The 25510-nt window shown below is 52.2% G+C and overlaps 1 protein-coding gene across 1 annotated transcript in view; it reads right to left on the minus strand.

Moving 5' to 3' along the window:
* Nucleotides 1–1251: 1251 nt before the first annotated feature.
* Nucleotides 1252–25510, minus strand: part of RFTN1 (raftlin, lipid raft linker 1) — a 171778-nt gene continuing 147519 nt past the window's right edge. Inside the window, exons 8-10 of the mRNA XM_036431567.2 lie at nucleotides 12390–12493; nucleotides 9662–9743; nucleotides 1252–2546 (exon numbers count right to left, since the gene is read on the minus strand). Of these exons, the coding sequence (XP_036287460.1) occupies nucleotides 2154–2546; nucleotides 9662–9743; nucleotides 12390–12493 (579 nt within the window). The 3' untranslated portion in view covers nucleotides 1252–2153. The remainder of the gene's footprint in view (nucleotides 2547–9661; nucleotides 9744–12389; nucleotides 12494–25510) is intronic.

A 25510-nucleotide genomic window follows, 5' to 3' on the forward strand; every position in this document is an offset into this window, starting at 1 on the left:
AATTTTGAGAACCGCCAGCAAGATCGATATTTTGCCAGATATAAGCAGGGGTGTGGAGAAGTGATGGGGGGAAAACAAGACCTTCAGGAATGATTTGTTAGTTTGGCTCTAGGGCCCAACCTCCTGAGGAATTCAAATTTAATTTTCCCCCCTCATGACACCTTCAGCCAACATGAATGTCATTTAATTATTGAAAAATGTACCCAGCCCTGCGTGGCGCAAGGCTGTCCGCTGGGGGCATGAGGCCTGGGACCGTTCATGTGCTTTTGAAAGCCCAGAAAGATGAGTTGCTTTTGTCCCAGGCTGCTGCCAGCTAGCATATTTTTAAAAAGCAGTGATCCTCTAAGATATGAGTGAAGAAATAGTATTTTTATTAAATCAATATGCCACGCAGATATTCCTGAGTATAATTATGGAAAATGCCATTTTAAATTGTTCTCTTTGGACAGAGCTTTCAATCCAAGTGAGTGCTAGGGGTCAGGCGATGGGGGGGGGGGAGGGGATGAGGAGAGGGGGAGTCTGTTCCAACATCAAGAGGAAAATGACTATGATGCGGCTGTACAAGGGCCTTCAGTTCTTTACACAAACGCATCCATCACAGGTGTGTTTTAGTCTAGCAAACTTGCAGAGAGGGAAAAGACTTGCCTCCTTAAATCATTTCCTTAGAAGCTTGGAAACATTATTAGCCAGAAACTGGTATGGGGGCTGTTTGTTTTCAAGAGGCATTTCCTGCCCTAACTGGTTTGGCTCAGTGGATAGAGCGTCGGTCTGCGGACTGAAGGGTCCCAGGTTCGATTCCGGTCAAGGGCATGTACCTTGGTTGCGGGATGTGCAGGAGGCAGCTGATCCATGTTTCTCTCTCGATGTTTCTAACTATCCTTCTCTCTTCCTCTCTGTAAAAAATCAATTAAAAAAAAAAAAATATATATATATATAAAAGGCATTTCCTCCATCACCCTGGGGGCATGGGTGTGTGTGTGTGTGTGTGTGTGTGTGTGGCTCTGCCCTGACTTACCTGGTGGCACCTGAGTCCCACGGTCCGCATTTTCTCTACAAAGGACCAGGAGGCACCGTGTGTCCAGCTGGCTCCTCCGTTTCCCGCGGGAGCGTCCTTTTCTCGAAGGTCATCGTGCTGCCGGGAGTTAGTCCCTTAGGAAACGTGTCTGAGGGGGTGTGGGGCCGAGTCCTTGGGACATCAGGCCAGGGCTTTCTCGTGGTGACACGATTAATACTCAATACGCACAGTGTTCTTAACTCATAGATGATTTATTGCTTTGAGTAACTAAACAAGAGACAGGCTGCTGTTTTGGTCAAGACACCAGTTGCATCTACGTAAAAGCCTTAACGATACTTTCTGGACAATATAAACACGTGATAGCGTACATGGGGGACAACGTGGCCGAGGACGGCACGGATTAAAATAGCACACAACGAGGGCACCCAACCCGCCAGGCTGCCCTGAAAGGACGGAAGGAACGCGAGCTCACACGATGCGCTGGATACAAAACCTTTAAAAAATTTTTGGCATTAACACTAACACAGGATACTTCCTTGGACATTCTGCAGAAGCAGGTGCACGGACAGAATTACCGCTCCATCTCCGGATTACCAGTGTCTACGGGATGCTAGGGAAGAGCCAGGAGGTGGGGCCCCCGCCCTCCCTGTAGGTCCTTTTCTTTGCCACAGCAGCAGGGTCCTGGGCTTTAGGTGAAGAGCAGCTGATAGAGTCGCCAGGGTGCTGCAGAGACCAGCAGAGGGTGGACACCCCACACAGCCCTGGTTTGTAGCCAGAGAGGCCCATGGACTTGACTGAATGCTCCCTGGAGGCCCTGGGGGGGGCGGATACAGGCACTGGTTGGTCCAGACCCTCTCTCTGAGGAGGGTGGTACCAGGGCTGGGCCTTCCACCCTGAGGTTGAGGAGAAGTGACCTGACCTCTTGCATTCTAACACGGGGGCATTACGACACATTTCAAATGGCTGTGCAGGAGCCAACAGCCAGAAAGCCAGCCCTGCAGGGCCTGGGCAAGCCCACAAGTGAGGACAAGCCAAGCCAAAGGGAACACAGGGCACCTGGGCCAAGCAGCCCCACCCGGCTGCCGACAGTGTCTCGGGATGGCCAACCGGTCTGGCTGCAGCACCCAACGGCTGGGACTCAGTAGTCTTCTGCTGTCTCTGCAGCCACTTCCTCAGTACCTCCCTCCCCAGCATCCTCCCCAGGACCCGAGGGCCCCTCGCAGCCCCCGGCCGAGGCCCCACAGTGGCCGGCAGGGCCGTTCAGCACGGCCCCGCCCTCCACACTGAGCTGGCCATCGGGACACAGCGCCTCTCCGGTGACTTCCTGGACAGGGCCCTTCTCCTCCTCCGAGGCCCCGTCCTCCTGCTGCTGGCCCAGCACGCAGTTTCCCACATCTCCCGCCTTGGGAAACTGGTCTTCCAGGTTCCTGTCGTTCTCCTCGGCTTGCCGCTTGCCTCTGGCACCGAGTTTACCCTTGGATTTCCTCAGCTGCCTGCTGTGCATGTCTTCTCGGGAGAATCGCCACTGAAACTGAACACGGGAGAGGATGGAGATAAGTAAGCGCAGTCTCCGTGGACCCACAACCCTCACCTGGATGCGTCTGCATTTACATCCACGTCACTTCTCTGCAGCAAGACACACAAGTCCCCGCATTTCTGGGCTGTGGCCAATGTCAATCACAGCCCAGACACAGCACACCCACCGCGAGAGCCTGCCTGCTCCATGCTGTCCCCGGGGTTGTGCTTCAGAGGCCTGGGGAAGGAGGTCCTGGAATCCTATCGTTTGAACAATCGGAATGAGGCAGGGACACAGGGCCCGCGCTTCCTAAGCACCAAGGCTCTGAGCAGGCCAGGGGTCACCCAGCACTGGGCCGCATTCTCTCACCTGAGCAAAGGCATAGCATGTGGGGCGCCGGCTCCCCTGTAGGACTGGCGGGCTTGCTGCCCCAGCTACGGGGGCTGCTGTCTGCTGACAGCACCCACCACCTCACTGAAGGTCACACTCCCTTCCTGGGGCAACCTACATCCAAGGTCTGGTCTGGGTGGGGCACAAGGGCCATCCCTGCTCCAGAGCTACCTGGAGGGGTGGCCGCGGCCACTGCTGAGAAAGGATCCCAGCTCAATCCCTGGCCCAGTCCTGGGCCCTGTGCTCCCCACGGGTGTTCCTGAGGGCACTTCCCTCAAACACGGCCACCATCCAGAGCCTGCTCCCCAACCTGCAACCAAGCATTTCCCTCAGGTGGTGCAGTCAAGTAACTGAGCTGTGCAAGGACCAGGCCTGTCCCAGCTGTGGAGCAAGACTGCATGCGTGAAGCATCCCAACTCCACCACTCCCTGCCCCAGCTTCCCAGCCTCAGTGTCCTCATCTGTACAGTGGGGGCAGCAACCAAAACCAAGGTTGGTTGCTTGGTTTTCTCAGAAAGCAAAGTCAGTCAGCTTTTCCTGTAGAAGTCAGATCATATTTTATTATTGGCTTTGCGGGCCACATGGTGGCTGCCGAAACCATTAGGAAACCATTGCACTCTACCACGGCTGCAGAAAAGCAATCATAGATAACATGTAAACCGATGAGCATGACTATGTCCAACAACCCTTCATCTGCCAAAATAGGTGGTGGGCTGTGTGGTATGGCAGGCTCTGCCTTCTAGGGGATTTGTGGTTCCAATTATGTGATAATCCAGGTCATGGGTTTAGCACTGTGCCTGACATCATATACCAGATACACTCGCTGTTACCATTACTGACACCAAGAGATCAGGGAGGCTGTCTGTCCTCTTTCCTCCTGCTTCCCTGGGGCAGAGCACAGTGCCTGGCACCAAGTAGGCCCTCACCCTGTTTGTGGGATAAATGAATGGGAGGACAACAGAGCCCAGCCACGCCGGCTGCACTGAGTTTCAAGCCCAGTAATTTTAGAGCCAAAACATAGCTTGGGGTTCAGTGAGGAGGGACCGGTGCATCTGCACCTTACTTCTGGCTGATCTCCAAGAAGAGAAATTAGTTTAAGGAAGAAGCAGGGTGGGAAACACACAAAGTCCCGCTCGCTGAGTCTGCTGATGACATGAACGGGCCCGGAGGCAGGCAGTGTAGCAGCCTGTACACATGGAATGAATCTGGGCAAATGAGCTTGAGCAGACATGGAAACATTGAGGGGTGTGAAAAGAAAATACCTTGGAAGGTTCAGAGAAATGGGTCCTCGTGTTTATCAATGAGGAGTGTGTTCTGTGGGTGAACCACTCAGTAGAACTGCAGTCTATTCCTTCTCCCCAAATATCAGGGGTACCCCCCAATCTTCCTGAGCGAAAGCCCCTCTGACCTCTGTCCTCCTGGGGTGGTCAGTATCCCCCAGAATGCCTCCACCTCAGAGCTGGGGGGCAGTCCACTCTGAGTGGGGACCCACGGAATCAGATGCCAGATGTGGTGCGCCCTCGGGAAGATGGTTGTCCAGGGATCTTCTGGACGCACCAAGCTCAGTTGTGACCGGCACAAAGAACGAGAGAGAAACCCCCGAGGAGAGAGATAGGTAAATGGGGGCAAGAGACAGGAGCCCCTACTGCAGGGAGTGGTCTCACCGGGAAGAAGAGAATCATGGGACTTGGCCACCCTGCAGGTGCAGCTCCGTGACCCACACAGGGATTCAGTTTAAAGTTCCCATCACGGTCATTTCTTTCTGCTTCAGTCACAGCACGTTGGTTTTTCCAAATAGGGACTTAAACCTCAACCATTCTGTGATTGAAAGAAGAACAAAGGGAGCCTTCCGCTCTGACGGCTTCTTGCTGGGCTGCAGAGGAGAGCCCAGGAATGCAATGGCACCATCAGTGGAAAACGGTTTCTTAAGGCTTTTGCACATGCTAAATACCTGAGTGCCTTGCTAGGAAAAACCAAAAGAGTGCTAATGCAAATTTTTAAGGATCTGCCACCCTTGCAGAATTTTCAGTGGTAGAGATCTATTTCCCCCCCCCCCCAAAAAACAACAACAACAACAACAACACATTTGCCTCAACACCCACAGGGTCCTGAGGTTGCACACACCATGGGATCCTGGGGTCAAACACCTTTGGACAAGATTTCCCATCAAAGCAGAGAAAAGGAGCAAAGTGCATGTTGAGGTTAGGACTTAACACCTATCCTGTCCTTCTCCTCCCGACCCTCCCCACAAACTCCCTAAGGCGGTCACCTCCCATGTTGGATGGGTTTTGCTCAGACACTCCTTTGTGCAGGTTCTCTCTCACACACTATAAGCTTCTTCTACCTAAGCCATGAGTTTCTGACAATGGAACCCCTTTGAAGGCACAGTGGTGCCTCAGACCTCCATCCTAAGGGTGCCCACGTCAGCCTAGACTGGAGCAGGCGTCTCGGCTCTGTAACCACAAGTGCGGGGCGCCGACCTGGGGCCTCAGGGCCTCTGCTGCTGCTGCCGATGTCAAGCCTCTGTGGCTCTCAGGCCCAAGTACTTGCGGTTCTTAATTGCTGCCCTGTCATATGCAGCCACTGCCACTACTTCATAATGCCAGCCCAAATGGAAGAGCCTTAGATAAAAATCCACGTCCCCAAATAGAGCTGCGTTTTTGCATGTTTTTAGGAAAACCCCAGTGAAGCCTGCCGACTGAGAGGCAGTCGGCTAGCAGGGACGTCAGAGGAAGCTTTCCTTTTGCTAAGAAAGTGGTGATAGGCTCCAAATGTTAAAACATCACAGCAGCCGAGAGCCCGGTTCAAATCCCCGTCCTGGCACTTGTTGGCTTTCTGTCCTTGGGCAAGTTATGAATCTCTCTAAGTCTCATGTTCATCATCTCTGAAAGAGTCGTCTCAGCCTCCAGGGCTGCAGTGCACACCCAGGGGCCGGGCCTCACGCGTAGGTGTGCACAGCGCCCCCTGCAGACAGATGCTCTACAACCCAGGAGCTGCCACCTTCGCCAGAGCCCATCCTTGACACTGACTGACGACCGCAAACCCAGGGGCTGCTCTTGCTAAATAAACAACAGAAGGCCTGCGTTCCTCTGGGTGCCTGGCCATAGCCGGATTCCAGAAGAAAACCACATTCTGCTGATCTCCTGACAGAAGACAACAGGAGGACACAGGCTGTGGGAAAGGCCTGTGGCAGGCACACCAGCCACTCTCTCCCAGAACCTGCCCGGCCTGCTGGGCTGAGGAGGACTCAGGACTGTCAGAGCTGAGCTGGGAGGGAACTACTCCAGCCCACGTTTTCTGCCCTTCAGAGTAATCTCAGAAGTCTCTGCCAAGCCAAATGCCTTCTAGGACTGCTCTGGGTTCTGCGTCCTCCGATGGGTTTGTGATGACATCACTGAGTCCCCGTGCTGTCCCTGGCGCTGCAGCCAGGTACCAAGTAGGCTCTGACTCAGGTCCTCTCCGTTCCTCCTCCTCTCCTTCGAGGGGACATTCTCATGGAGCAGGGACGTAGCAGTGGGAAAAACTTAGGGCCTGTAGAATCGGAAAGCTAAATGTTCTGAGCTGCAGGGTACCTGCCCAGAAAGAACACACACATACCAAGGTGCCTACTATGTGTCTTGGACAGTGACACAGTTTCCCATTTCCCCAGATCCCCAGAGCAATACTCTCAGTAGGCATTGTTAGTCAGTGTAGAGATGAGCATGTAGAGGTTCAGAGAGGTTAAGTACTTTGCCTAAAGTCACACAGCTAGAAGTAGTAGAGCTAGAAATTCAAACACAGCTGCCTCTGGCTCCACACTACCCTTGCAGCCTCTCTCTCTCTCTCTCTCTCTCTCTCTCTCTCTCTCTCTCTCTCTCTCTCTATATATATATATATATATATATATATATATATATTATTGATTTCAGAGAGAGGAAGGGAGAGGGAGAGAGAGAGAAAGAGAAACATCAGTGATGAGAATAACCAATTCACTGCCTTCTGCATGCCCCCAAACCCAGGCATGTGCTTTGACCGGGAATCGAACCGTGACCTCCTGATTCCATGGGTCAAAGTTCAACCACTGAGCCATGCCGGGGGTAAAAAAGGCTTTGGGCTCTTGACCTAGAGAGAAGGGAGGAGGCAACACCCCCTTGGATGGCTCAGCCCAACGCATAAGTGCCTCAGCTCTCAGACTTCACCATGTTCAGATGCATCTGCTAGGCCAGGCACTGGATCATCAGACCGGGTGGTCAGCTAATGGAGTCTAGATTTATGGCCATTAAAGATTCTTTGGTTCAGTTTATTAAAAACAAGTATCTACACTGAAGACTCCCTGACAGGCCCATTAAAAAAAAAATCAATAATGATAAAATGTGGATGGAGGGCCACGGGTGAGGCTGGAAAAGAGCCTAAACGCTTCAATTAAGACACCGGCTCTCGGAGTGGACTGGGCATCACAACCCTGGGGGCATCCTTCAACCAGATCACCCCCTCTCCCCCCTGTGACTCTGAGGGCCTGGGGAGGGGTGTGTGTGTGTGTGTGGAACACACGACTCTGCATTTCTCAGCTCCCCGCTTGGTCCAGGGGCCACGATCTAAGAACTGCCACGCAGAGAAAGGCACGTGGGCCGAGATCCGCTGCGGGAGAAACAGCTGGGAAACAAGGACAGCCCCAGGCTCTCCTAGCCCAGCCAGGGCTCCCTCTGCCTCCCTCCCTCCCACCGTCACACCTGCCCCCTTCCCCACCCAGGCTTCTCCTCCCCCTCGTTGTCTCCTAACAAACAACAAAAACTGCTCCAGGTGCCAAGGCTCAAAAAGATGCCATCTCAGAAAGCAGGAAGCGGAGAGGCAGAGATGTGCAACCCCGGGTACCACTTTCTGGGTGACGGCTCTGGGGGGAAGGGGGTGTGTGACACCCCCACTTAAAGGCCTAGAGGACCTTTCCATATCGTGAATGATACCAGGGAGTCGCTGAACTCCAAGCACAGCCACTGGCTGCCAGGCTGCGCCATGTTCATGCCAGTCTTCCCAAATAGGTCATCTCTCCACGTGGGTATGGCACTGGGGCCTGAGCCAGGAAGGTTTCTACCTCGCTGTCCATGTCGGAAATAACCGGGGGCAGGGGACGATCCTCCACCTGACAGCAGTGGTGTCCAGAGTTCCGTGCCAGGAGGGGCTGACGGATTTAATTCACACGTTTTAAAGGCTGTCGGCGACCAGCCCCCCAGGTCAGGGAGGTGAGCAGGAAGGAAGATTCTCCGGTATCACGAAACCACCTCTCACCTCCGAGGCAGTTCCCTGTCACACTCACACCGAGAGGTTTCTTTCAATGCTGAGAGGTGCCCACGAGATGATTCTGTCCACACTGCCGATTAAAAGACGACTGAATGTGCTTCGTCCCCGCTGTGCCCATCTTGGGATTTTTCTTCTTAAATCTCAATGCTGGACAGAACGGGCATGTCCCGGGCCCAGAATTTTGATTCCTCCTTCACTGGTTGTTGAATGTCACTGTGAATGTCACTGTCCGCCTGAGCCCATGGCTAACCTCTGTCTACCCAAGGCTGACCTCTGTCTACCACTGACAGCAGTCCTGGCTGACCCACCTTCCCCCCTGTGGCCACGGCTCCTGGCGGTGCACGGTGGGTTTGGCAGCTGCCTCCCGGCTCTCTGCTGCCATCACCAGCCACATGTGCATCAGCGCCTGGCGAGAGCGCCCTCTGCACTCCACCCCAACAGGCTTCAAGGCGCCATTTCCTTGGTGTTCGTCCCACAAACAAGTTTCCACCTGGGTTTGCTGGCTGGTGAGGACCCCAATCTGTCCACTTACTTGGTGCTCCCGTCCGGGCTCCGTGTCCAAAGAGCACGAGGAAGCCAGGCGGCCAAGCGTGAGGCGCGAGCAGGCCCAGCAGGCTCTGCCCGGGAACACGGCCTTGGCCATCGAAGGTGGAGCGGGCTGGCTCCTGGTGACCCTGGCGTGGGCTTTGGCAGGTTCCCTAGACTCACCTGCCTCTTCCTGATCACTGGTGACACACCCACGGGAAAAGCACGGGGTGTGGAGATTCAGAATCATCTGACCCAGGGAAGGACCCAGGATCGACCGCATCAAACACGGGAGATGTTGTGAGAATGGCTGGTCTCTCAGCGGGACTGGGTTTACGTAATGACCAGGGAGGGGGAAAAGGACCCTGGCAATTGCAGGGCGGCCTAATGGGAGGGCTCACTGCCACAGGCCAAGGCTGACCTCTGTCTGCCCCAGCTGCTGCCACGTGGAGGCCTGCGGGTTGGTGCTGTCACAAAGGGGCTCTGGCAGGGTCTGTCTGCCAAGATCGCCAAACTTCTGCTGTCCCGAGGGCTCCCCGGGCAGGCCGCTGGAGCTCAGCCAGCGTGCAATGAGTTGAAGATGCAGGGACACGACCCGCCCTCCCACCCTCAGCTTCTGTCAGAACGCAGCTGACTGCACCCCCCTCGTCTCTGCCCAGGGGGACTGTCTGGCACGCTTGAGTGTCTGCAGGAACCTCCTCGGCCGCTCTTCTGGCCCAACCAGCAGGATGCCGGCAGATGAGGCCCTCCGGTGCCCTCGCCTGTCCCGTTCTGGCAGCTTCAGGCCTGATGGGTTCGCCAAGGGGCGCAGGTGTCCTTGGGCTCGGAGCCGTTAGAAGCTGCAGCAGGCTGCCACCCCGTGGCTGGAGAGAACCCCCTTCCGGATGAAGCCCCCCTGCCAGAGAAACCTGAGAAAGGCAGCCACGGCCACCACTCACTCACCTTGGATTCCTTCTTCTTGAGTTTCTGAGGTAGACACGGTCTCTGAAGAAAGACAATCTGCTTGGTGGATACGTTCCCCTCCCTGGAACACACCGGAGCAGAGAAGGAGTTAGGTGATACCCGGGGGAGCCCCAGACCTTGCAGACACCGCATCCCTGACTTCAAAGCTGACCACCCGTGGAAATGACAGGGAGGGGTCAGGACAAGCAGCTCCCCCCTTCAGGCCACCCGCCCTTGCTCCCGAGGGGCCATCTCAGGTGCCCCCCAAAAACCTTTGCGAGCCCTAACTGGTTTGGCTCAGTGGATAGAGCATCGGCCTGTGGACTCAAGGGTCCCAGGTTCGAGTCCAGTCAAGGGCATGTACCTTGGTTGCAGGCACATACCCAGTAGGGACTGTGCAAGAGGCAGCTGATCGATGTTTCTCTCTCACCGATGTTTCTAGCTCTTTAACCCTCTCCCTTCCTCCCCTCAAAAAATCAATATATTTTAAAAAAGAAAAAAGAAAAAGAAAAAGAAAAAGCTTTGCGGGCATCCCTGCAAAGTCAGCTTCACAGGGAGAAACGCCCTCCCCTGGATGTGAAAGAACAGCTGGCGTCGTGCCTAATGATGACAAAGTGGCTTCTTCAGTGGATCTCAGAGGGGTGGCATGCCTCTTCCAAATCCGTCTTTGGCAGCGAGGCCACGAGGGGCCGGGCTGGCCCAGGATGGGCAGGTGGATGAGGACCTGGGTGAAGACTCTGCCCACCTGGCCGTCACAGGGACAGCGGGTGGAGGGCTGGCTGCGCACAGGTCCCGGCCTAGGCTTGATTCACCCTCATGGAGGCAGGCCACGCCGGGAATGGCATTAACAAAGCCAACGAGGATGCCCAGGACTGCTGCTCATTTTTATGTCCCTGTGCATGCATTTTCCCTCCAAGGAAGGCAGGACCTTGGGAGCTGCTTTTAAATCTGATAGAAATATTGTGAACAGGATGGTTTTCTCCCCCAGCCTCCACCCTTCCTATCACTTTCTTAAATCTATTATTTTGCAAATGTTCTCTCTGCTGAGACACTGTGTCCCTACTTGGAGACCGAGGGTCAGAGGGAGACAGACATTCATATTTCTTGTTTTATTCCGGGATTGGGCGGGGCGACCCACCCATAACGTCTCATTTAGGCCGGCACCGTGTTCCCAGGACCGGGGCAGGCGTCTTTTTAGACAGGAAATGAAAGCTCGGCGAGGAGCAGGCTCCAGCGCAGGCAGCCAAGACTTAAGCTCGGCTCTGCCTGGTTCAGTGCGGCCTCCCACTCCGCTGTAAGGGGTCATTTAAGGCACAGGGAAGTGGAGGGTTAGGGAGGAGTATTTGGCAGGTGTGACTCTCCAAGACAGAGACAGACAGAGACCTGTCTGCACCCTTGGTGCTTAGTCCAGAACCAGTGGGGCCTTCCCATTCAAAGACATGCTCCTTGTGACTCTTCCCATTCAAAGACATGCTCCTTGTGACTCTTGTCCTCCGGCTTCTGGACCAGACTTCGTGGACTGGCACACAGACTCCTAGAAGCTACCTGGCTTGCCTCGGGGGGCAGACCCGGGACTTGGGTTCAAGTCTACAAGCAACAAACCCAGGCAGGATCCTTTCCACAGGAGTCTAGGCTGAGCAGCAATATGGTGGTTCCCAGTGGCCAAGGGCCAAGAGGTGGCTACAGACTGGCCCCTGCAGGTACACAGGCCCCCGTGTCCCAGTGTCAGGAGGGAGACACTTTGAGGGCCCAGACGAGCTTGCAGAAAGATGCAGGAAAGGCACTGAATGTCACCAACACTCGCCACCCTCAGTCTGCGCCCGGGGCCGCACTGCCTGCCCTCCCCCCAGATCGCCAGCCCTGCCCCACTATTCATCACCCTGCAGTGGTGGGTGTGCAGAAGGCCCGGGGCGGGCAGGGCAGGGAGGGCCATGGGCAGGAGCATCCCTATCGGGGGGCCAAGAGGTGAAGGAGATGGGGCCCTTGATTCTTCCACTGAGGTTCTAGCCCCAGGTTCTGCCCCTTCGTGGCTGTGTGGCCTCAGGGATGTGGTTGAACCTCAGTTTCCTCATCTGTAAAATGGGAATCAAATCTATGCTCAGAGGAGAGTTAGGAGGACTAGTGTAGATAGCCAACCCAGATGGCAAGGCTTTTAGCACTGGGGTGACTCGAACAAGCCTGAGGCTCCAGGGGCAGCGGGCAGGGCTGGGGGTGGACAAACCACCGTGAAGGTGAAATCGGAGGAAGTGCCACAAGCAAGGGCCCCAGCTCCAAGTTCTCGCGTGTTCTTCGTGGGGCTGCTGGCCGGCACCACGATTGTCCTTCCCCCTCCCTGGCCACACTGTCCTCAGCTGGAAAATGAGTTTAAGTTTAAAAAACCCACCTCATAGGGCCTTTGAGAATGAAAGACTTTACAGACAAAATGCCTCTCTAGCCCGGCACAGGGCACATACATAGTAGGAGCCGAGTCTCTTCGGCAGCCGAGAGTCCCGAGTCTCCTCAGTCCAGCTGGCTCATCTCTGAGCAGTAGTGTTTCACTGGCCAAGGCTCCCCAATAGGAAGAGGGGTGCAGTGAGAGCTCTGGGGTAGGGGGTTAGGAATCCAAAATCCTAGCTCTGCCACTCGAGAGCTCATGCAGCCACACCTGCCTCCCTGGTTACGTACATGAAGCGCTAACTGGGAACAGCGCCTGGCACAGAGTGAGAGTTCAGCCAGAGCGAACTGTTACCTGTTAGTCTTGACGACAGGCGTTGGCAGCACGCAGGTGAGCTGCCAGCCGTAGGCTGCCAGCGAGTTCAGCAGGGGCACGTAGTCCGTCTGCACCTCGACGCCCTGCGGGAGAAAGGCCGCCGTGAGGGGTGCTGCCGCCTCAGAAGAGGGGACCGTCCAACCGCCAACTGCACGGAGCAGAGAGAGGCCCTGGCTCTGACGACGCTTCGAGTTCAGAGCCCAACTGCCAACCCGGGCCTCTCCTGGCCCCGTTTCAGCCCCCATAGTTGGCAGGGAATGAGCGCCAAAGGATTCTCCCATTAATTTTGCTTTATTCTCATTTCATGGGGGAAGCGCAGTCACCTCGCCTCAAAGACGGATTCGGGGCATATGACAACACACGCTGATCCGGATGATCTCAGAGCGTGTCGTAGGGAGTGAAGTTACAGTGACAAACGATCAAGCCATTTGCATCCAGACACACACACACACACACACACACACCTGTGCTCTGCAGCCTGCCATCAAGGGGTGCATGAATGCCTGCCCGTGTCTTATTTCAAAATCAGGATGGGGGGTTGGGAGACTTGCCTTTGCATTTTTATTTGTACTTTATGTTTGTTTGTTTTTGCCTGAGTTTAAAAACCCAGTCCTGCTCCCACAGGGAGAGAACCCCAGTGTGAGGACTGCACGGGTCCCCTGCATCCGGCCTAGCTTCTTATCCCGGCTCCTTGCTAACTCTGAAGTGCAGGCCCACCCTGGCCCGCGTCTACATGGGCCTCCCGATCTCTGTTAGGCTGGCTTCTGAGCTTCTCTAAGTGTATCTGATTCCTTTCAGTCGAGGCAGCCACGCGGAGTCATTCTGCTAGTATTCGGAGCAGAATACTGGATGGAGGCCCCGTCCTGGGCTGGAGTTCCCAGTCCCACCGAGGCAGCAGCACAGACACCCACGAAACCAGAATACAAAGGGCCTGTTGGCAGGGCCGTGAGGCTTCAGAGGCCCGTGGGCCGTGCCCAAGGCAGGCTTCCCAGGACTCGGGGCTGGGCCCAGGGCACCCGGGGGAGAGCTCCACACAGAAGACCAAGCCTGGCATGGATCCCCGAGGAGGGTGGGCTTCACTCTGAGGGCCATCCTGGCCAGGGGCTGTCTGGCTGGGGGGCTTTTTGGGAACAGAACCAGCTCGCCTGGCGGCCCTGGGCAGGAGGAGTGGAAGGCAGACGAGGGGACAACCAGCTCTGCCTCGTCAAATGGCTTTTAAAGCTCCTGTCATGGAGCATCCGTCCCAGCGAGGCGATAGTCACCTGGTCAGCTGGCAGCGGATTTATCAGTTTTTTCAATTGGATCACCTAAGCCCTGGCCTATGTCGGTGGTTCTCACTGTCCTCCCCGGGCCAGCAGCATCAGCAACGCCTGGGAGCTACTGTACAGATCTTGTAACAGAGAAATCCACACCTGACCCTCTATGATCATGCTACTCCATGTCACCCCAATCAATACAAAAGAAAGAAAGAAATGCAGAGTCTTGGGACCCAACCCAGACCAAGCAGACCAGTCAGTCTGGGCAGGGCCCGGGAATCGGTGTTCAGGTCCCCCCCGGAGTTCTGAGACAGCGTCGCTGGGGAAGCTCTGCCTGTGTCACCCACTAGGTCTCTGCTGTGACAATCTGCGATGCTGTGGCCAGCGTCTGTCAGCTGCCACTCACACCTTGCCTTCCCATCATTCTCCACGTGAGGAGAATGCGAAGTGGGACTTCTAAAGGAACAGCATTGGCAAAAGGGAGTGGAGGGGAGGAAAGAGGGGAGGGAGAACCGAAACCGGTTTAGCTCAGTGGATAGAGCATCGGCCTGTGGACTGAAAGGTCCCAGGTTCGATTCCAGTCAAGGGCATGTATCTTGGTTGCGGGCACATCCCTAGTAGGGGGGTGTGCAGGAGGCAGCTGATCGATGTTTCTCTCTCATCTGTATTTCTAACTCTCTATCTCTCTCCCTTCCTCTCTGTAAAAAATCAATAAAATATATTTAAAAAAAAAGAAGGGGAGGGAGAAAAGAAGGAAGGAGAGAGGAAGGGGGAGGAGGAGGAGAAAAGGAAGTTACAGGAGGGGGAGTAGGAAGAGGAGGAGGGAGAGGAGGAGAACTCAGTACAGGAATAACCAATTTATTTACAGGTCAGGAGTAGAGGGGCCCTATTCTGGCTCTGGCCCTTGAAGCCCCACTCAGGACAGAGATGACAGCAAATCACACTTCCCCTCTTCCCCCTTCTGCCTGAGCCCCTGGAGACAAAGAGGCCTGCCTTCCAGACCAGCACTGGCCAACATCCCTCACGCTGGGCACCAGCTGGGGCTGCCTCACCCTGAGGACCCCTGCCCCCAGCTCTGCACACCCCCTCTCCCCCCTCCTGTAAAGAGAGTTCCAGCCACACTCCCGAGCTCTGATAACCTTCCCACTTTATCAGACGCCGCCGTGACAAACCCTCCACAATCAGACAGTAGCCATGGCAACCAGGACAAGCTTTGGCGCCTCACAAAGCCCTGCATGGCGGAACGGAGTCCTTTTATTGGGGATGTGCCCAGGCCGGGTTTTCGCCGCTGGCACCCCTGACCTGCCTGCTCAGACGGGCCTCACAGGGGCTGCTGGTGCACTTTGCTCGGTTTTATGGCATTTTGTCACCACATGAAAAGAGAAAGACCGCAGGACTTCTCCCAAACAGTCCCCCCCCCCCTCCGGGTAGGGCCCCCCCCCCCCCTCCGGGTAAGGGACAGCAGCCAGAGAGGACAGAATCATAAAAGACGCAGAGGAAACGGAGGGAAAACACAACAAAACCCAGAGGTGGCTTGCCAGCGCCCGGGGTTCAATCTCAAGTGTTAATATCTGGCTGTCACACGGTGGGCTGAAAAGCAAAACACACACGGCAGGAGGCGAGGCGTTACTCTCCGCCAGACTCTCCCACGCCTGGGAGACTGCCGGGGCCGGCCCGGATTAATTAACGTGCGGTGTGGTTTGCCACGGCATCTATCAAAGCGGCCGGCGTTTCTAAAACAGGGCACGAGCCCCAGGCAGGCCGTGGAAGGCGCTCCCAAGTCCATTAGCAGAGAAGATGACAGGGAACCTGTGTGGAGGGAAGGGGCTCTTTGATCATCTGCTTTTCCGCGACGCTCCAGCGCGGACACAAATGCACAGACAACACTCCAAAGCCGGCCCGTTCACCGAATGAAAGGGCGCTGCTTTCATTCGGAGTGGGAGCAACCATTTTCATTAACTCTCCACTCTCCTGGATGGACGTGAGATCTCTCATCACACCTCAAGTTTAAAAAAAAACAAAAAAAGACCCTGATTTGTGGTAAAAGGGACTTAATTTGTTTTTATGGATCTTCCCCTCCTCCCCCCTTCGCTCCCTATAATTTCTCTGGCAACGGAGCGCAGTTTATGAAGAAATGCATTTGTCTTTTTTGATTAGCTTCTGAAGATCCTCTAAGCGGCCAAGTAAGGAGGAGGGAACACATGGGCCCAGGGAGGACTTCCATTTATGGGAGCGAACTGGGAGAAAAGCAGCCTAAGAGAGAAGACTCTGCTCCTTATATGTGGCTGTAAATGAAGAGAGGAATTCAGTTTCCCGTATCTGAACACTGTGTGGGACCAGCTCTGGGCTGGCCTTTGTACCCAAGATGGGGACTGTCTGCCTCTGTTCTGACCGCCACGGGAGGGGGCCCCTGGTTTTGACCGTGGGCACTTTTCAGAAGGGCCCTGAAAAAACACACATGGGCCTTTTGTAAATCTCTACCCAAACGCGAATGGCCAACACTGCATTTGCAGGATGACTTCTTTACCTACCAATTTTAGATGTCATTTTATGTCCTACCCTGGAAAATAAAGGCTTATTGCTCCCATACACATTTCTCCCATACTTCCTTTTTCTTAGTGCCACAAATGGTTATATGGCCTTTTAATGAACCAAGAGTAGGTATTTAGATTACGACGACTTTGCAAATATTGCTGAATCTGAGCTGGTTAAGTAATGCACTGTGACCATACCTTCCTTTTTAGATAATCTTTTCTTTTTCCTAGAGTTAATCATGACCTCACTGCTTGCTTGCTTGTTTTTTTCATCTGCTTGGTTGTACAGCAACCTCTCTCTAATTTATCCCACGTGCTCCAATACCTCTATTTTATGCCCATCAACAACTCCCGAATGCCTAAATATATTAGCTCCATCCCCCCGCACCGGAGGCATCCTTACTGGAGTTCTCTGCAGCCCTGCTCCAACCTGGTCTGGATGCTTTCCATGCCTGTATTTTCTTTCTTGGCTTCCTCCTCATTTTGCTGGAGCACATCCTGTAGTAGCTCTCTGGGAATAATGCCCTGCAAGTCATTTGAGTCCCTGCACTCCTAATAAGGTCTTTGTCTTCATCCTTAATTAACAGTTTGGGTATAGAAGTCTGGGATGAAGTCCTTATTGCCACTAACATTTTCCAAGTATTGTTCCACTGGCTTCTAGATTTGCACAACTGCTCTGGTGATATCTGATTCGATGACTAAATCTTTGAGTGTGACCTGTTGTGTTGCTTTGAGGATTATTTCCCCCCATGAAGTTCCAGGATTTCACAATGTGCCTGGGTGTGGGTGTTGTTTACTCACAGGGCTATACACTTGATGGCTTTGCAATCTGAGGATCCTCGTCCTTTGGTTCTGAAATGTGTTCTTTCCCCACCCTCCTCCCCTTTGATAATTTTTCTCTTTCATTTTCTGTTTTCTTTCTTTCTTTCTGGACTTCCTATTAGTCAAAATGTAGGGTTGATATTTTCATACTATTACTCCTATATTTTCTTACTCTGTCTTTTTTATTTTACCTCCTGGAAGGTTTCCTTCATTTTATAGCTTTTTCATTATGTTTTTAAATTCCCTGCTGCCCCAAAAGACACAAAAGCTCTTTCTTGGCTTTTGACTTTGTTTTTATGTTATGTTATTTTTATCTTTATAGTATCTTGTTCTTGTTTCATGGCCGCATCTATTTTTCTCTACATACCTTTTTAAAGTGGTTTCTACTAATCCCTGCATTATTTTGATAGTCACCAGGTTGCATGAGGCAGAGATGGGGGCCAGGGATCTTACCACCCTCTCTATATAAAGACTTACACCAGGGCCCTGCTTTTGGCTCAGCAGTTCATTCCCCATCGTCTCATGCTGATTTATGCTGTGAAGGCCAGAGCTTTTCTGCAAGAGAGAGGCGCTCCCTTCCACATCCAACTTACAACTTCCTTCCCTCTTTGCTAAACGAATTAGCATCCTTCCACACACCTTCCATCTTCTAAAAATGCACTGAAATTTCTCATCCGCTATTTTTTTCTTCTTTTGATCTTTTCATTCTTGGGGGTATCTAACCTATCTATCTATCATCTATCTGACTACAGTCAATTTTCATTATTCATGGGAGCTATGTTCTATAATGTAGCCACAAACCCCGAATTCATGAAGACTGATCCATTGCTCCTAAGGGAAATACAGGGTTAGGTTCCTGCGAGCCTCTGACCACGTCCTCATCCCCAGATCAATACAGAAGCTTGTTTTGTGTGTAGTTATGTACTTTGTTGCCTCATTAATGTCGAACGCATGGCCAACAGAACCACAACTCATGGCTGAACAAGCTTATCTAACACATATATAATACTTGTCCTGTAAGGCACATACCTAGGAACCCTCCACAGAAGTCAGGAGGCATTGGCCAACCCAGGGTAGATGAGAACTCGAGGAGGCATGAGATGTGGAGGACTGGACCTCCAGGAAAGAATGAGCAGGAACTGAATAAAAACACTGACTGAATAGGAGGAAGTCAGTTCTTGAGCAGCCCTTGGTGACAAACAGAATTAAGAAGATCCACACCATCAGATGTCCCGAGAGGGCATGTCACAGGAGGCCTGAAAACCCCCTCTGGGATGGACAGTGAGGTCTCGGGAGGCCGCAGGCAGGACATTGCCAAGTGAAGTGGCAGATGGCAAGAGGTGAGCAGTGGCTGGTAGAGACCAGACAGGGCATGTAGACAGGGTCTCAGGGACTCTGGGGTTTGTCCTGACTGTGCCCAGGCTCAGCTGGGACCCTGGCCTCACATGGGGTTGGGGATGCTAACAGCCATGCCCTCAGGTGATGGAAACGGAGATGTGAAGGCGGGGTGGGAGGAGAGCACCACGCTGGAGAGAGGAACACGTCACGTACATTTAACAAAGGGAAGTGGAGGCTGAGGCACGGGGGCTGCGACATGGGGGCAGGCTTGCAGAAAGCTCAGCGGGTCCTTCCGTATCCTAAAAGGCAGGACAGTCCTCGGTGCCACTCCTTATCCTCAACTCTCCACACGTAATCAACCTAGCTCTGTGCTGGGCGCCTGGGAAGCAGAGGTGAGTACCCCTCAGAGATCTCGGTCCAGGGGCTTGGGGAAAGAGTGAGCACACGGTCCCCAGACCAGAGGGAAGCCACCATGAGGTGTGGTGGAGGGAGAGGGGGAGGGAGTGACGACTGCCCTCTCTTTTCTCTGGGGAAAGGGCCAGCCCCTCTGAGGCTGCCCCTGCGAGGCTGCAGCAGCCCTGCCTCTCCAGCACCCCCACCTCCACCCCCACCCCCACCCTCACCCCCAGGCCCACTGCTCTGCCAGCCCCAGGGAGGGGCTGGAGGAGCCTTTGGCCTCTTTGTTTTTCACACAATGCCCAGAAAAACATTTTGCTGATGTAATTAGGCCAGCATAATAGAGTCTAGGGAAGCAATCCTCAGTCTCATTTTAGACAACTTTGGCTTTCATAACGTTCAAAGAGAATACATTAAAAAAACAAAAACCACACACCTTTGTTCTCAGACGTGGAAGAGGGGGCAGATGAAAACGCGTGCAGGGATCCTCATCCACCCCTGCAGTTGACGACGCACAGGTTAACGCACATTACCGCCCGATTTTCCCTACCAGGCGAGGGAAAGGCAACGCACTCTGCAGCCCGCGGAGAGCCCAACGAAAAAATAATAATCATGTTCTAATCTGAGACACACTGCCTGCAAAAATGGCCCGTATCCGGGCCTCGTCGCCTCTAAAGAGGTAGAGTCCGGGCCGCTCTGTGACTTGCTCTGACAGAATGTAACAGACGTGACACCGCGGGAGTTCTGAACCTCGGTCTCCGGGCACCTTGCTTATGGTATGAGAAGTCAAGCCTACCAGCCTGATGGCTGGCGAGAGGCACGTGGCCCCAGCTAGCAGACATGAGAGATGCCACGGTGGACCAGGTAGCTGCCCATCAGCTGTGACTGCAGAAGCCCCCGTGAGCCCAGCTGAGATGAATTACCTCCATCAGACCAGCAGCATCACCCGGCTGACCCGTCACTAGCAACACTAAAGGTGATTTACTGTAAATGTCTTTTTATTTTTTATTTTTATCGATGTCAGAGAGAAGGGAAAGGGAGAGAGAGATAGAAACATCAATGGTGAGAGAGAATCATTGATCAGCTGCCTCCTACACGCCTGCCCCACGCCTGGGATCAAGCCCACGACCTGGGCATGTGCCTGACCAGGAATTGAACTGTATGACCTCCTGGTTCATAGGTCGACATTCAACCACTGAGCCCTGCCGGCTGGGCACGGAAGGTTATTTTAATCCACTCGGCTTTGAGGGTGCTTTATTCCACAGAAGAAACGAACTGACAGGCCATGATTATTCTACAGTAGGAGGAGCCGGATGCCCAGGCAAATCCCTGGGAGGAAAAGCGTGGCGAAAGTCACCTTGTCTGATTTCAGTGAGATAAAACGAAATCGCCACTTCCTGAGTGGATTTCAGCGTTGCTGGTTTTTCTCCACACTCAGGGCTGGCACACGAGCCCTCGTTTCCTCCAGGACAGACACGCTGCGACCTTGCCTTACCCCTGGAGCCCCCGGGTCTAGTTTCTGATGACCTACAGAGAGGCCCAGCACTGCTGCCTGCACAACCTGGGAAGGTCAGACCAAACCGCAGGCCCGGGGAGAATGTCTGAGCTCCGGACGTTGTCTTAGCTTCTCCTAAGAGGCCGTGCGTGCCATGCTGGCAGGAAAAGCAGACCTGCACATGCAAGGTAACACTTTCCTGGAAAAGGGGGTGATCTGGTCCTGTCCATGCAGGGTCTCTGCAGTCACCCACTCGGCCTGTCTGCGGACACGTGCCTGCCTGGGCGAAGGAGAACCCACCCGGGAGGCGCTGGGGCTCAGGTTAGGCTGGAGGTAACCAGGCAGCGAGTCTGGAAGTTCAGGGAGTGCCGGCTGCGGCCAATCTGACCGCTAGATGCTTCTGCAGTTCTGAGAGCCAACAGGGGAGCAGCTCAGCGCTGCTGCATCCGTGGGCGGCTCAGCAGGGGCCTCACACTGAGACAGGCGGGCTTCCACCCCCCAGGAGCTGACATTTTAACAAGCCGACTGGACTGCGTCCGTCCGTCCGTCCGTCCGGGTGAGGGTGTCCTCCCTGCAGACTCGGAAGCAGCTTTGTTTGAAAACAATTAAATACGAAACATTCTCTCCATCCAGGCACCTGCCAAGTCCCTCCCACTTGCTTTTATGAGTGAGGAAATGAGACTTCCTGGGAGTAAATGGGATTTGCCACTTTATTACTTTCCCCGTAGATAATTGGTGGTGGGTGAAGAAGCACATTTTTAACCTTTCTTTTCTTACTGCTCCCCCGCCCCTTCCTTATCTACTACCTAGAAAGGAGAGGATTTAAAAAGAGCAATCCAGCTGTAGGTAATTAAGAGGAATTGACTTTGGAGTAGGGGACTGGAAGTTTGTCTGCAAAAACATCTAGAGCTTAAAGCTACCTCCAAGTTATCACCTTCATGGACAGTAGATGCCTGACACCTCACCAGTAATCATAAACACGCTAATGCAGAAGGTGGCTCTGAACAAAGGTGGGTTCAAAGTCTTAACAGAGGAGGCCATGGAAGCTGAAGGGGGATTCCATTGTCACCCTGCAAGCCAGCAACAGACAGAGCTCCTCAAAGCACCGTGTGCTGGGCTGGACCGGCCTTGGCTCATTCGGAAACAAGAGTGGGGAAGAATTGGGAGCCCGTAAAATGCTCAACACAACAGATCTTCTCGCCCCGACTTCGTCTGCCTGGTAAATCCGAGGTGCCACAGTCCCGCATTGGCACGCGGACAATATTGTCTCCAGTCAATATTCTCCGCGTGGTGACCCAATTGTCAGCATCTGTTGCTATGGTTACCATGATTCTAGCTCGACCTTCTCTCCTCCCGCACCCCTCTCCCTCAAGCCAAATTATGTTGAGCTAATCCCAGAGCCTGTCCTCTGAGGGACCCTGCTCCAGCTAAGCATACTTCTCAGAGGGCTTCTGGGCACCGAAACTGCCACCAGGAATATATAACCTTCCGGACATGTCAACCCCCCGTGTGCAGTGCCCCCATCGCCACGAGTCCTTCCATTCTCTCCGGCTCACTGATTCCCGACAGCAGCGATTTGTAACCAGTGACTTGCAGCTAATTACTAAAATTCAGCAGTACACACACACACACACACACACACACACACACAAAATACCGCCCCCCCCCTTTTTTTTCCTGACCAAAAAAATAGGTATATAGTAATTTTGATTCATTCACACCGGACAGCTATTGTCATGCTGGCTATTGTCTTTTTTTTTTTTGGACAATTTAAGGGAAAAGAAGTCAGTGCTCCTGACTAAAGAGTCAGGCATTACATGGCACACCAGTTGATAAATCCACCAGAGCCTGTAACAGATGCATGCTGGGGTTTCCATCAGCATCTGGACTGTAACCCACCCCAAGATGAGCTGATGAAGAGAAAAACCAAAGTCAAGGAAAGCAGAATGGTCTCAGAGAGACGGGCCAGCTCTATTTGGGGTCCCTAGAAAATTCCCCTCTGCTCCTGCCCCATCGCTTCATCCTATCAATCCCTACTTGGCACTGGTCTGTGCACCTATTTATCGCTCTCTCTCCTTCACTGGAATGCAGTCTCCACAAAGGCAAGGAGTCGGTCTTGTTGCCAATGAATCCCCAGCTTCCAGGGAAGTGTCTGACACAAAAAGAGTGCTCAATGGTTGTCTAGTGAATGAATGAATACACCTGTTTTTAGAGATTTTACATTTTAGTGAAGGTTACCTGGTACATCTTTAAACTGGCCACACCCAAATCCATCCACTCCCTGCATCAGTGCTTCTACAGTGTTTTGCAGATCGTCCCATCGAAAGCTAGCGTCTATGTCTCCACCTCTTAAATCTGAACTCAATTTTGTGACTTTCTTTGGTCAATGGGCTATTAACAAATACGATGCAAACCGAGACATAAAATAAGCTAGCACATTGGGGCTCTTAGGAACCCTGCGACTGCCACTTGTGAAGAAGCTCGGCTGGCCTACTGCACGCTAAGATATGCAAGGCCCTGTTGTCCCCGCCAGCAGCCAGCCACGTGAGCGAAGTCACCCTTGATCATCCAGCTAATGCATGAGAGAGCCCAGGAGAGGTCAGCTATGCTGCTTCAGTGTAGAACTATTCAGCTAACCCAAAGAATCACGAGCTAAAAAAAAAACAAATGGTTAAGGCTCTAAAGATGGGAATGGTTTTTTTGTGTTGCAAAAACAGATATATACTGAAAGGCAAAGTCTACCTGTTCTGTTTCTTTCAAAGTGACTTTGTCCTCATGTGGGAAGGGGACTCTTCAGAACTTTGTGTCCAGATATGTTTTGAATAGGGTAGTGGCTTTGTGATGATCCCTGCTCCTCACCTTCCTGCCCAATGCCCCCTTCTGAATAGCATTAAGAATTGTCAAGATGATATCAAAGTAAAATTTGTTTTGATGGGTAAAATTAGCTAGTTTAAAAATGTCTGAGCCTTTGATTATTTTTAGATAAGGGGAGAGAGAGAGAGAGATTAATAAGAGAGAGAGAGAGGGAGGGAGGGAGGGAGGGAGGGAGGGAGGGAGGGAGGGAGGGAGAGAGAGAGAGAGAGAGAGAGAGAGAGAGAGAGAGAGAAACTTTGATTGGTTGCCTCTCATACATGCCCCAATTGCGTGGGGACCAAACACTGCTGACTTGTAATAAATTCTTTTCCATTAGAATTGCTGTCAAATCTGTATTATTGATATCTTTAACTTAAATGCAATTGCTGGTTGTTTTTTTATTTATTTTTAATATACTTAAATGTGTCCCTATTACATTGTATTAGCTGGTTTTGATTCAACATTGATAATCTAATAGGTGGTGAGATTGGAAAGGGTTTAAGAAGTCAAATAAATCTATTTAAAAAGGAGCTGGGTTAGGTAAGAAATTTTCAAGGTTTCTCTCCCCCTTTTTAAAAAAAGTAGTGGGCCGAGACCGGTTTGGCTCAGTGGATAGAGCGTTGGCTTGGGGACTGAAGGGACCCGGATTCGATTCTGGTCAAGGGCATGTACCTTGGTTGCGGGCATATCCCCAGTGGAGGGTGTGCAAGAAGCAGCTGATCGATGACTCTCTCTCATCGATGTTTCTAGCTTTCTATCTCTCTCCCTTCCTCTCTGTACAAAATCAATAAAATATATTTAAAAAAAAAGTAGTGGGATGCTTTCCACAAACATCAGCTATAATCCAGTTTAGAAACCCACCATGTAAAAACAGATTAAAAAACAGCAGCTCTTATTGACACTGGCATGCCTGGGTTATTCAGAATCTTCCCTGTTCTCTACTCTCAAACATGGCCTGATCCTCTTCTCCCCAGGCCCAGCTAAAATGTTTTTGTGGCACCCACGAGAATCCCTGTTCTTCAGATCTGATGGCCACTCAGTATACTCCATGTCCTTTTGGCTTTAGGCCTCCCACAGGTCCACCACCTTCTAGACCTTTGCACAAACCACTGAAGAAGATGTGAAGCAGGACAAGGCACAGGATGGCATCATAGGGAGCATAAACAAAGACCTCCCTCTAATCAAAGCATGTCCTTGCTCTTCAACCATGCATAGGCACATTCCTTTAGTTTTACTAACATTCTTGGCCAAGTGAATTTAAAAATGAACGAGTTCCAAGGAATGACAATGAATGATCACTACAAGGACAGCTGCCAACTCTATATGCTCACTGACTTAATATACTAAGTTCTTCTTGGAGAACCATTTGTCTTGTCCTCGTCTGTGGCTCCAAGACTGTCTATGCATTTAAAAGTTCTTATAGGGGCCACATGGAAAGCATGAGAAGAAATATAGGCAGGTCCTAGGAACAAAGACCAGCCCTTGGGTAGCAGGCAGCAAGGAAATAAAGACTCAGTCCTACAACCATAAGGAACTGAATTTGGCCAACAACCTGAATGAACTTGGGAATACATAGATTCTTCCCTCAGAACCTTTAATAAGGAACGCAACCTTCTCAACACCTGGTTCAACCTTGTGAGACTCTAAGTAGATTACACAGTTGAGCCCACCTGGACTTCTGACTTATAGAAACTGTAAGATAATAAATTTGCGTGCATGTGTTTAAAGCTCTTATAGAATCACCTCCCACTGTTCTAATCTCAAGCACATTGGGAAAACCCAAAGATTAAGCCCTTCTAATCACATTGAAGATTGTTCCCTTCTTGTCATTCTGTGACATGCATCGTAGGTTTTTAAAGCATATTGGTTTGTTTTTTTTTTGTAAAAAAATGCATTTGTCATAAGATTCTGAAAATGTCACAGTTTCTTTCACCCTCCCATCCTCTACAACAAAGCTCTAAATTTACCATGCCCCATGGTCTTCTCCAGAATATACACTTGCCTCTCCCCTCTCATGAGTTTTAAAAGGTTCCTGGTGATTTAGGGCCTTTCGCCACCCCTCAGGAAGCTTGACGATGAAGAGAAGTTATTTATGGGTGTGGAAAGGCCAGGGGGGTGAGCATTCATTTTTTAATGACTGCACTCCTTCCCTCCAGTTAAAAGAAATCAATCCTTCCTGCCCGAATTTCCTCCATTCATCATGTTCTCACAGTGGCTGACACACAGTAGGAGCTCAATATTTATTTGTGAAATAATTTTTTTTTAAAAAGGCCCAGCTCACTTGTATAACTACATTTTGTACAGGAAGTGAAATATGGTTGTCTGAATATTGAGTTTATGGAAGAAAAAAGATAGAGATTAAAAGTCAAATCCTTCCTTTTGTCATCCCACTCTCCGAGCTGTCAC

The sequence above is a fragment of the Pipistrellus kuhlii genome, unplaced genomic scaffold, assembly GCF_014108245.1.
Source record: "Pipistrellus kuhlii isolate mPipKuh1 unplaced genomic scaffold, mPipKuh1.p scaffold_m20_p_11, whole genome shotgun sequence".
In the NCBI taxonomy this organism is placed as follows: domain Eukaryota; kingdom Metazoa; phylum Chordata; class Mammalia; order Chiroptera; family Vespertilionidae; genus Pipistrellus; species Pipistrellus kuhlii.